Source organism: Clupea harengus, chromosome 3 (assembly GCF_900700415.2).
Source record: "Clupea harengus chromosome 3, Ch_v2.0.2, whole genome shotgun sequence".
Classification (NCBI taxonomy): Eukaryota; Metazoa; Chordata; class Actinopteri; order Clupeiformes; family Clupeidae; genus Clupea; species Clupea harengus.
The window spans coordinates 9,422,459-9,435,183 of NC_045154.1; the positions used below are offsets into that span (position 1 = coordinate 9,422,459).

General features: G+C 43.5%; 1 protein-coding gene across 1 annotated transcript; it reads left to right on the plus strand.

The window, feature by feature from the left end:
* Window positions 1–170: 170 nt before the first annotated feature.
* Window positions 171–6,930, plus strand: saal1 (serum amyloid A-like 1). Its single transcript, XM_012833104.2, has 12 exons — window positions 171–442; window positions 868–963; window positions 1,056–1,139; window positions 1,457–1,536; window positions 1,670–1,729; window positions 2,218–2,333; window positions 4,221–4,398; window positions 4,911–4,993; window positions 5,518–5,700; window positions 5,846–6,042; window positions 6,247–6,339; window positions 6,545–6,930. Exons 1-12 carry the CDS (start codon window positions 278–280, stop codon window positions 6,635–6,637), a joined length of 1,428 nt encoding a protein of 475 aa, XP_012688558.1. The 5' UTR covers window positions 171–277; the 3' UTR covers window positions 6,638–6,930.
* Window positions 6,931–12,725: the final 5,795 nt, after the last annotated feature.

The following is a 12,725-nucleotide window of genomic DNA, read 5'->3' on the forward strand; positions in this document are numbered from 1 at the left end:
TAGACATATACAAAGTTGTGTAGATAGCTTTATTCACATAAGCCGTATAACTTCACAAAAATAATAATAATTTAAAGAAAACCGATCGTTTGCATGCCAGGCGATCAACACAACTTCTCAACTAAAAAGTAAAGGTCCTTGTCCATTTCTGCTGAAAAGCTTTATCCAACCAGAGACCGGCTTAAAGTGACGACATCCGGTTTTAATACACTTTCCCTGATCATACAGTTTTCCTACCGACAATTGCTTTTGAGTTGTCCGTTAGAGAAACATCAGCATGTCAGATTCTTCTGAGGAATATAACGACTCGCCAGAGATGGACCGAAACCCCTCGCCGCCCCCTGAAAACGAGGAAGAAGGAGAGAGTGAGGCGGCGGACGCCATCGGAGGGACAGTGTATAGTAAACATTGGCTATTCAGCACACTGACCCGACTAGTGCAGGTAACCTAAAGCTGGTGCAAATTAGTTTCAAACGATAAACATTAATGAAAAGATTTTTTTAAAACTGGCGAATATGTAGTAAAAGCTTTGCTAGCTACGTTAGCTTACTGGAAATGCACTTACATGGAATGTCAGTTTCTTTAAGCTTGTAACGTTAAGCTTGGGTGTTCACAAGTCAAAAGTTGGATGCTGGCTAACGTTACCAAGTAATTCTCTTTCCGGGTGGATCGCATTTCATTAATTGCTTAAGTCATTATTTGGTTAGTTGTTTCGCCGAGGCAAGTTAACTTGTAATGCCAGTGTTAAGACATCTGCAAGAGATAATTTTCTTGTAAACGTGTTATGCTATACGAGTGAACTGATTAACATTATTCAGACGTGAACCATTCAGATAATGTTTGTTGTGTTGATATGCATCACTGCAGGCAATAACAGAGCAAAATTCAGGTGAAGGCCTGACTGAGCTGTCAGAAGAGCAGGAAGATGAACTGTGTAAAGTCTGGGACATGGCCATGGACCAGGTGAAACACCCATGCAGACAAACATTCACTCCTCGTTAGCGAACTGGACGGATGTTCATTTGGATGTGAGCTGTTTTGCTTACTTTTTGCAGAATGTTGCCGGATTCCTTCAGGAGTTTAAAGCTCCTGACATCCTATTGGGCGTGATCGCCAAATCAAGATGCCCACGGCTCACAGTAAGTTTTACGCTGTCCAGTGTGTTCTGTGTCTAAAATCAGTGTTGTGATAGAAATAGGATAGATTGTTCCAGCAGAGTTGCCAACTTTCAAGGCTGCTTTTGCATGAGATTGACCAAAACAGGTGTGTTTTTTTTCATGCTGGCATGAGAGAGGACATAAAAGCGTGTCTCGCACCAAAAGCGGGAGAGTTTGCAATCCTGTTCCAGTCTCAAACTCTCACTTATAGCAACAAACATTTAGGTACATGTCAGCATCAATGACGTAGCGCCTTTTAATAACATCCACAGTCACTTTCAATTTATATTGTTTTGCAGGAGATATGTGTGGGCATTCTTGGCAATATGGCCTGTTTCCATGACACCTGTTTGGATCTCAGTCAGAATGAAGATCTGGGGTGCGTAAATACGTGTTTGTTTACTCTGTACGCGTAGATAAACAATGTCGGCTATTGGTTAATAATGCTAACTCACTTCCCTCTTTCTTCCATGTCTTTCTCTCAATGTTTATGTCTACCCCTGTCCTCTCAGAGCAGTACTTTTGCTTCTCCTTGGAGATGCAGATCCACCCACTTTGTTGGAGACATGCAGGTGAGAGATGCACGTCCATTTCTTTCCAGTGTAACAAGCACAGTCTATCGCTACTTTGATATGAAGGCCAAGAATAGCTTGTCAGTGGACAGCGCATTGCACCAATAGATCCATAGCTGTATGAGCCTTGATACTTCAATGCAACTTGCTCCTAACCACTTACAGGACAGGATTAGGAAAGGACACAATTTATGGTTTTCTATAAGGCTTCACTTACATCTCCAGAGTGGTTCTCTCAGTCATTGCTTTCCAGGCTGCAGCAGACTGAAATGAATTGGTGGTAATTTGTAGCGGGGACCTTTAGTTATTGTTCGGGGTCCACTTGCATAACCCAGCACTTCTCATCTGGCTTTGTGTTAGCCTTTGCCTGTGTCTAATTGAGGTTGTGCTCTGCTGTTACTGTATTGTTTTCTCATATGCCTGTGTCCTGATGAGACAGTGCTATGATATGTTTATGTGATGTATACACTTGTGGCCAATGTCCCCAGGCTTCTGCTGACCTGCATGTCCCAGGCCGATGCGTCCTTCCTGTGGCTGGAGAGGATGAACCAGCAGCCGTCTGTCTGCCCCAGCCTCTGCTTCATCATGAGCAGCTCCACCAACGGTACAGATTCCACAAACACACACACACATGCACACACACACACACACACATGCACACACACACACACACACACACACACACACACACACACACACACATGCACACACACACACACACACACACAATCAAACCGGTTTAACAGAGACTTAATGAGAATGTACCTAACCCCCAAACACTGACTTGGTGAGTGAGGACATTATTGCTTTTGTTCTAGCCATGGCGCCCCACTGAAACGTTGGAATTTTAAGATTGGTGATATTTTTTTATTTTCTTCATCTATTCAATAAGGCTTTCAGAAACTGTTGGTGTGTTCTGGATGGTAGACTAAAAAAGTAAAAAGGCATCCATTTTTGTTTTCCTCGCTTTACCCCCAAGTTATTACTTGGCTGATAGCTTAGAGGAATTGAAACATGCTCTGTTATGTGTCGAATACTGTGTATTACCTCGGCCAAGGGGGGTATGTTTTCGATGTGGTATGTTTGTCTATCTCCTAACGGGCCTGCCGGCTTGCGTGGTGAAACCACTACAGATGATCCAGAACGCGGCGGCGCGTCTGGTGTTCAACCAACCGAAAAGGGCACACGTCACCCCGCTACTCATCGAGCTCCACTGGCTGCCAGTAGCTGCTCGCATTAAGTTCAAGTCACTTATGCTTGCCTACAGAGTGCTTACTGGTTCTGCTCCCACCTACCTAAATGCTCTTGTAAGGGCAAATGTTACACCCAGGACGCTGCGCTCGTCTAGTGAGCGTCGTTTGGCACTGCCGTCCGTGCAAGCACGGCAATCCAGACTATTTTCATTTATAGTTCCACGTTGGTGGAACGAACTGCCTAGTACTACCAGAGCAGGGGCGTCCCTCTCTACCTTCAAGAAGCTTTTGAAGACCCAACTCTTCAGAGAGCACCTCCCCTCCTAACTGGCACCTGACTAGCGCTTAACTTGCACTTCAGCAGTTACATTCCTGCACTTCTTTTTCCTCTTTTCTAGGTTGTTGTTTTTCTAATTCTCATGTAAAGTAGTATTTATTGTTACACCATGCTTTTTTATTGCTCTTAGCTTGACTGTTCTCTCCCTTGTACGTCGCTTTGGACAAAAGCGTCTGCTAAATGACTAAATGTAAATGTAAATGATCTGTTTGTCAGCAGGGTTACTGAAAAACTACTGGCCTGAACTTCATTAAACTTGGTGGAAGGGTGTAGCATTGGCCTAGGAAGACCCCTTTTAATTTTGCATCTGATCCGAATCATGGGGCGGATACACAAATTATTTGTCACTTTCGTTAACATTGCGAGGCAGAGCATTTGGCCTTGCCTGAAGTTTGCGCTCTCCACTCTCCGAGTTCCCTTCTAGTTAGCATTGTGGTGGGTGATGAAATTGGAATATACAGTCGAGCCCCTCTTTAGATCACAAAGACACAGACAGGACCAGAGAATAGGAAGCTAAAATGAGAATCTAGGTTGTGAGGAACTGGGCCGTGTGCAGGTGGGGACAAGGAACCTTGCTCAGCCAAGTTGGAGCTGAATTTAGCTATTTGTGTGTCTTAAATTTGGAACGGCAGCTAGGTGAGCTGTTTGTCAGGGAAGTACATAACAGTTGGATCTGTCAGGTATTCCAAGGAACACATATCTTCTCAGCTGATTTAGGACCTAGGCTCATATTAGTGTCTGCTTTCAGTTATTTATATGCCTCTGAATCAGTGTGTATTTAGGATTCCCTCTGTGGATTTTGGTTCTGCATTCTGAGCATTTGTGGTGATGCGTTTAAGAACTAAACATGTTCCCTCCTTCTTTGTCGCTTTTTCTTAACTTTCTCAATCTCTCTCTCTATCTCTCCATCTCATTTGCCTGACCCTTCTGACCATCTCCTTGTCCCCCCTGCGTCCCCCAGTGGATCTCTTGGTGAAGGTAGGGGAGTTGGTGGATAAGCTCTTTGATGAGGACGAGGAGTTGATGAGGAGCTGGGTGTCGGGATGTTGCCGTGGTGATCAGAACGAGGACGACTGTAACGGGGATGAGCCCAGGCCAGACGTGACAACCTCTCTGCTGGAGGCTGCCAAGCAGCTTAGGTCTGGACGCTGTGTGTGTGTGTGGGTGTGTGTGTGTGTGTGTGTGTGTGTGTGTGTGTGTGTGCGCACCTGTGTCTAATACCCTCTGAGAGCTGAGTGTGAGTGTATGCGAGTGAGAGTGTTTATGCAAATCTCTAAAAGTAGTGGGCAAATGAGACCAGGTGTTGGTTCAAGGTCAGTGTTACATGAGAGCGTGAGAGAGAGCATGTACAGACAATTGTTTTGAGATTTGAGCAGTATAAGCTGTGTGATCAGTGTCTGCCCAATGACAGTGTATGACTAGATGTCATGTGATCCAATTATGTGTGACAATGTGTCAGTGTGCACGTGTGTGTGCATGCATGCAAAGATGCAGTTAAAGAATCATATGAGAAATATAGGTGCAGTTTAAGCATTGTGTAGTACCTGATTATGTGTGTGGATGATCTATGTGTATTACTGGTCAGTGTATCTATTAAAGGTCAGTGTTGTTAGTGTAGTGGTAATGTAATGTATGTGTTTCCTTCCTGTAGGTCAGAGAGCACTGAGGGCCTAGAAGTGTACCTGCATGCCATCCAGCTCCTCACTACAATAGATGAGGGCATACAGGCCATGGGTAAGTATTGCAGTACTTCAGCTGGGCACAGGCACAGACACCACTTCAAACAGCTCATTTGTCTTGGGAATATTAAATGTCATTTTAGCACAGTTGTATTGGCACAGCCCTTTAGCTTGCCACCGCTGCAACTTATTGGTTGAATGGTCTTGGAATTATATGTTGTAGTGTGACAAGAGACACTAACACTAAGCCTTGTGTCTGTTACAGTTTGGCAGTGCATTTGTTTTGGGATTCCTTCAGGATGTCACTTGTAATGAATGCATTAACAATAAATCGGAGTGCCGTCACTAAGGCTGAGTATGTACTGTAACTGTCATACCAGCAAGCCTGGCTCTTTTGCATTGCGATCAGGGTGCAGGTTTGGTACCCAGTAAACCTGGATTCAAGGCTGGGTGGGGTGACTGCTCTCTTCGCTACAGGCAATTAGTCTTTTTCTCTTAAATCTAACTATTTTTCTGTTGTGGTGTGTTTGTGTGTGTGTGTGTGTGTGTGTGTGTGTGTGTGCATGTGTATGTGTCCAGTGTGTGAGGAGGGCCCCGGCGCTGCTGTGTGGGCGTTCCTGTGTGTGGTGGTGTGTGAGGACCTATGCCAGCCAGACGACCTCGCCCTCAGCCTACAGGAGCAGAAGGCCCTGTTAGGCCCCGCCCTTGCCGTGCTCTCCGCTCTCTACGCATGCCAGGGCCAGCACTTCAAAGCAGACATCAGTAAGTGTGTGTGTGTGTGTGTGTGTGTGTGTGTGTGTGTGTGTGTGTGTGTGTGTGTGTGTGTGTGGCTATGAGCTGTGACTATACACAACCCCTACATGCTTGTAACTGTGCAACTGTCCCATCCTGTAATGTTTTCCTACAGATCTGAATTTGCTGGGCAGTGCCCTGCGTGTGTTGCAGTACCACAGAGAGAACCAGCTCAGCCACAGAGCTGAAGAGCGCCCTGGGCACCGACCGAGAGGAGATGGAGAGAGCGGTGAAGAGGAAGACGTGCAGCTGACAGCCCTGGTGGAGTGCACATGTGAACTACTGGCCAACATCCTTGTTGAGATGTCTAGAGTAAGGAAGTACTTGAAGTGTGTGTGTGTGTGTGTGTGTGTGTGTGTGTGTGTGTGTGTTTGTGTATGCGTGGTGCCAGCCTGTAGAGTTGTATTGACGTATTGGTAGTTGCCTTTGAGAAACTAGGAGGTTAATTCTGTGAGGTTTTGTTTTTTACAAAATGTGTGTGTGTGTATGTGTTTGTGTGTGTGGTTATTTCTGCAGGATGAAGTGTCTGAGTTAATAAAGAGCCGTTGGCTTACTGAGAAAAACTGCTTGTCTGCAGCCAAAGCCCTACTCCCACAACATACAGCTGCGGTGAGAGTTCTAGCACCCTTGTACACGCATGCAAACCCTCTCACTAACTCATACACACATTTTCCCACTCACACACTCCCGCGCCCCAAACATAGACTCCTTTTGCCACACACGCACACATTCTCTTTCTCTCATTTTGTCCTAGTCATTCTTAATAATATTTTTTTTTTCTCCACCTTCCCATCTCCAATGTTTACTCCATCAGATGCAGCACCTCGTGGGTGTCCTGTCTGACGTGGAGCCCAAACTGGCAGACTGTGTGAGAAAGGAGTTTCCCTCCTTGTCGGCTCAGAGTTGAGGCCTAAGCCAAACCAGGCCCATCCAAGATGCCCCCATCCCCAACACACACATTCATTCATACACACCTTTCAGCTCCTGGAGAAATTGTAAATTCTGGTCAATCAGGCACAGTTTGCAGTGTCTCAGTATTTTTCTCCCTGTCGTCCATTAATTCACTCATTCATAGACTGCATAGGACTGGCCAGCAAGTTGGTATCTACGGACTGGATTTTGCATGTGTCTGTCTCTGAATTTGTATCTTTTCTAGAGGACAAAAATATTGGTATAAATAAATGTATTTTCCTTTTTGTATGCTTGTGTGTAGACTCTACTCCATTTTATTGCATATTATAAATTGTGCAAATGAGCAAGATCTTTTTGTCCCTCAGTATTTATGAGCAGCAGTGGGTTGGACAAAGTCTCTCCTCATCCTTTAGTTTGCACATGAAATGCCAAATCTATATTTTTCATTAACAGCAGTAAAATTGAGCTGTTCAGCAAATAGTCTTGTCCAAAATAATACCACAGGAAAAGTAAACGTTGTACCAGTATACATCCTCCTGGGGAACTGAAACCATATCCTTGTTACTATAATTTTGCTTCAATAATTGAGTGACAGGACATGATGATTATGAGGATGATGATATTTCCATCTAAAAAACGGCTGCCACAGCTCAGGTGATGTTTATGGTGACTAAATGAACTCCCTGGTTGTCCATGAGGAGGCTGTATTGAGCTAATATGAACATCATTCATTTTTGAGCGGTATTGTAACGTCATTTGGCATGGACATATAAATAGACACTTCTACGGTGCCGCCCCATTGGTCAGGGCGGAAATCAATCACAAAACACTCTTGAGTGGAAATCGGTGGGAAACCGTCATTATGGGTGGTGTGCCAATCGTATCACCTTCTAGACGTATGGGCAGGGGCGGCGCCAGGGGGGGGCTAGGGGGTGCTATAGCTCCCCCTGGATTAGCCATAGCACCCCCAAGAAAATAATGGTTTATTTATTATTGTTATTAATTTAATTCTGCGTTCTTAATTTAATTTATTGTGTGATAATAATATTTCAATCACAAAAGAAAATAATAACAGATTGAAATGAACAGATTGTTCACGTAGCACGACAGAGACACGTCGCATGCGTGAACGTTGACGTTTCCTGACGATTGAAGGAGAAAGAGAGCTAGTGCACTGTCAAAGTCAAGCGGTAGTATCAACAAATTCACAATAATGGATCGGTTTTTGATACCCAAAATTCTACGAGTAGAAGAATCATGTGACGTTGAAGAAGAAGAAGAAATGCAAGGGGTATCTGAATCTGATTTAGAAGAAGAGGAACGTCGTGGTCAAAGAGATCAATCCTACACCTCTACTGAGGGTGCTAGCCGTGCTACACCTGGTCTGCTGGGTTGCCCGGATTTTGCTTTTCCAGCATAGTTTTGTTTGCATTTTTGCCTGTTCTTTACGAGTTGTATTGTACAATGATACAATGATCTAGCTCTGATTATTGTGGTTTTGAGTGCCTACTGTTTTGTTTCATTCACTTTTAAAAGGGGCCTGCATCTTTACACCGTTTAAGATTTAAGGTGGAACGGTCTTGTTAGATTTGTAACATTAATGAATGCGGTCTCTTTTTGGGATTTTTCGGGATCCGCCTTAAAAAATCAGAGATTCTAGCCTAGGACGAGCAGTCTGTCTGTGCTAGCCAGTTATACATAAGCTTCTATGTTTTTATTGATTGTGACCTGAAATAATATATACTTTTTGAAAGCATTTCTGACTCTTTGACTGTTTTAGTTAATTCTATCTGCTATTCTAATTTGCCCCCTTTAGTTTAGAATGTATTGAACTATTTATGTTTAGTTTAATTTGTCAGACATGGTAGTGGTGACCTGGTGGTCATCTGGCGCCAACTTTAACCCCCAATGAAGTAAGTGAAGTATTTGGGATTGCGGAATCTATAACATGCTGATGCTGCATGCATTTTGTCAGTGACCGTCGCAGAGGAACACGGCTATGTGCGCGTCCGTCGGAAGCAGCCTAATGATAATAATAATAGACCTACGATCGATTTGTATGGCGCTTTTCATGGACCACAAAGACGCTTCAGAGAGCAAACATGTAAACAGATATGACGATATGGTGGGGAGGTGTTGTAGTAGAGAACCATGTGACACGTATGCTATCACCCTAATTTCATAGCACCCTCGGTAAAACGCCGAGCACCCCCATAGCACCTGCAGCAAAAAATCTCTGGCGCCGCCACTGCGTATGGGAATTACCTTTTACATGTAAAGCTGCACAGTTGTTGTATTTGGTTGAGAGCTGGATAGTCACAAGAGTGAGCGTAGGATGGCTAACATTCAGTTACCATTATTAACTTTGCCTTCGTTAAGGTGAAAGCAGATACAAGTTAACCGTACCCTACAAGGTAAAAACTGACATAAGAATGTGTCATGAAATGTAACGTCTCTCATTAAGCCACTCTCTCAGTATCGTATTGATACTGTAGTACTTGTCAGTGTATAACATATGGGCTAGCCTTTCCATCAATATTTGCTGTAATCATAGCCTTTTCTAGAAACATTTAGTGAATTAATTAATAAGCAGTTAATTGCTCTGAAACAAATAATGATTGCCAAAAAACTATTATAAAAAAAAATTGTTTTCAAGACAGTGGACGTTGAATTAATTCAAGGATGTCACACTCACAAAATTCTGTGTAGTCAGCCAGCAACCTTAAAATGGTGATAAAGCCTGCTATGGAAGTAGGCCTTATGATCAGATAAGACAGACATGTCAGGGAGAAGAAGTGTGAGTCCTGTATGGGACTATTTCCAATTTAATAGTGAAAGCGGTACAAGCGAATGCATGGTAAATTTAGGTAACAGTATGAGCATCTGGCATATATGTCGAGCTGGAACTGGAGCTGGCAACATAATGATGCAGCAAGGAACTGTTTCTGATATGTGAATCATCCTAAGAGAGACAGAGGATATATACCCAAACATTCACAACAAAAGTTCGACTGACGATGCCTGTCTCGACTGCTTTGGCGGAAAGAGTATTCAGCTGCTTGAGACTGCTTTCCTTGACCTCATTTCCATCAAGGTCAAGGAAAAGTGGTTAGGAAAGGATGATAAGACGGGCTATCCGACCGCAGCCTTACACTAGGCTACTAATTACGCGAAGACACATGTTATTGACGTGGATCACATTGATAGGTTGTTGATTGGGTTGATGTTGAAACAGCAAGGATCTGTGAGGCAGTACTATCTCCTTTCCTTTCGTAAAGGTTGCTCCAATGTACCCTACGCTAAAGAAGATACAAAAGGAAGCACTGAAGCACCTTTTCTTGGCTGGCGCATAGATACTTCCGGGTCATTTCACTCAGTTAGGGACCTTACTAAGCAAAAAAGACCTTCCAAACAGGGCCCATATGTTGGCACAACTTTTTTGAGTTTGCATACAACGAATGAGAATCCTGTTGGCACCATCTCAAGTGTGAACAGAGCGAGTCTGGGTGCTCACCCTTCTCGCTAAAAGAAGTCTTTAGCTGTTTGTTTGAAAGGGTCTTATCAGTTACGTGATGCATTTCAACTGAAGTGGAACCCCTCTTATTCTTTTCTCTGGACTAAAATTACTAAAGCTGTGCACTGTTCATATGATGTGATAAAATGGAGTATCAATGTTGTTATATTAACTTCAGGTCATTTAAATGTCTTACTTAAATGTATTCCTCTAAGAAAATTCAAATAGGTTTTAATAGTGGTATAGAAGTTAAATCTGTGTGTTTGTTGTGGACATTCTCATTATTGATCTCTCAGCATCAGCAGTATCATTGTGAATCGTATGGAACACTATAAATACTGACCAGAGGCTGTATTTTGGAATTCCAACCCCTGAGACACAATTATGATTATCTTTTTACTGGCCATATATAGATTTTTTTTAAACTGTAACACCAGATAAACTGTTTTCACAGAAATGGCATTGATTCTGTCAGTGCTGAATTCTCTCCACAACAGAAACTCTATTAGACCTGATGTAGTTTACATGCACATCACTAAGTTACATACACACATTTTCTCCGATTATTTCTGTGACGTCAGAAAACTACCTCAATGGTGCAAGCATTGTGTCAGTGTGACTCGGTTGCTGTTTTAATTACACCTGCATGTCTGTCTACAGAGCACTGTTTGTGTAAGTGTGTGTGTTTCTGTGTGTGTATAAGAGAGAGGAAGAGAGAGAGAGATGAATCATCATCGTACACTGAAACATGCATGCACACACAAGTCTGCAAGCCTCACACTCATGAATCACTGCACCCTTGTGCGACCGGCATGTCTTTTTGAAGTGTTTACGGTTCTCGGCCGTGCGTAAGGAAGCATATGAAAAGAGAAAAGCATATGAAAAGAGAAAAGCTGTGCGTGGTGAACAAGCATCTCATTTGCTTCCCAAATGTCCAGCGGACGCACAGAAGGCAGCCGCAGGAGCATACACACACCGCTCTGTGTCACACACACACACACAACACACACACACACACACACACAACACTAAACCACCTTCTCAGGGAGGCCGATGACGCCAGTTGGAATATAGCAGGCTGTTAATTAAAAACCTGATTGAAATGGAGAGCAGCGAGGCCCATTGTAATGCTAATCCAGCACATGGTAGAGGCTGTGAGAGGGAGGGGGAAGCATGAGAGGGATGCTAGTTCTTCACAGACGTGAAAGTGCACTACATGTCCTGGGGGGGTGACTAAACTATATTTTTAGTCTGCTGTGTTGTCTTTACGGTCACTGCGGCCATTTTGAGGCCATAAAGGAGAGAAATGGGTTTGGAAAAGGCCAAAGTTGAATGAAACAATCTGGCCACTGGTAGAGACAATATGTGTGTGACTTCGTTTTTGTGTGAATGAGACTCCGAGAAAGCTTGACAAGTCCAAGCCAAACTTAGCTCATCTGGAAGACATCATGACATCAGCCTCAGCATGCATCATCATGCTTCTAGTTATTTTCTAATAAACCTAAAAGTTTTGAATGTTGATTAAGTCAATTAGTAAATAAACTTCAACTCAGAGGAGATCTCATGGAAGATTCTGCAAAGAAGACTTCATAGGCAGCTTTACATAGTCAGAACGTCTCTACATAACTTTGGGTTGTTTGATGAACTTTTATGGAAACATATTCAAGGACAGCTTTTTGTGTGATGGTGCATAAGTGTGAAACTGATGTCAATTCCCAAGCCGCCTCACCATCAGAGGATGCGAAGGAATTAATGAGTTTGAGTGCAGTGATGCAAGATGGAGTAAACAACTGCTATATTTATCTAATGTCAGTGTTTGGTGTTATTTTTTGCTACATGTCAGAGGTGATGCTTTTGCCTGTTCTCACAGATGACCGAGCATCTGCCACACTCAGAGGCATGCGGTACACACTGGAGCTAGAACAGGTCCTGAAGCACCTCCCCATCAACCTCTATTACCCTCACCGGCGCACGTCACCTAGCCTTCAAAACACTGTCACACTCAATCTTGGTCACGACACAAAGGGTGGGTAGGGGGATGCACTCGGTTAAGGCGCCTGATGCTTCTCTGTTTGAACCCTGATGGTGGGTCCCTTTTTTTTGTCAAACTTCAAAGCTGTCTTTCATCATCTAAATAGGGTTGTTCCAGACAACAGTCAACTCTAACAACGCCAAGATCCATTGTATCTGCCACAAAAATGACAGTTTGTGTGAATGCAAAGTGCTGGGCACATGTCATTCATAGCAGCCCGATGTGGAAAAAGATTTTGGATGCTAGTGACATTACAGTGTCAAACTTTAAGGAGGGAAAACTGGGTGGGAAATCGCACACGCCCACACATGGTGAGAAAGAGCAAGAGAAGAGTACACATTATCATGGCTGTGGTGTGGCTCTCATTACACAAAATGAGGGATTAAAAGGGCACTGTGTGTGCGTGTGTGTCTTAATAAATACAGTGGTATTAGGTGGGAAATGTGGTGCATATGTGTGTCTTTATGGGTGTATGTGCCTCCAGTGTGAAATCTTTATTTTGTATGAGAGCTGTTTGTGTGTGTGTGTGTGTGTGTG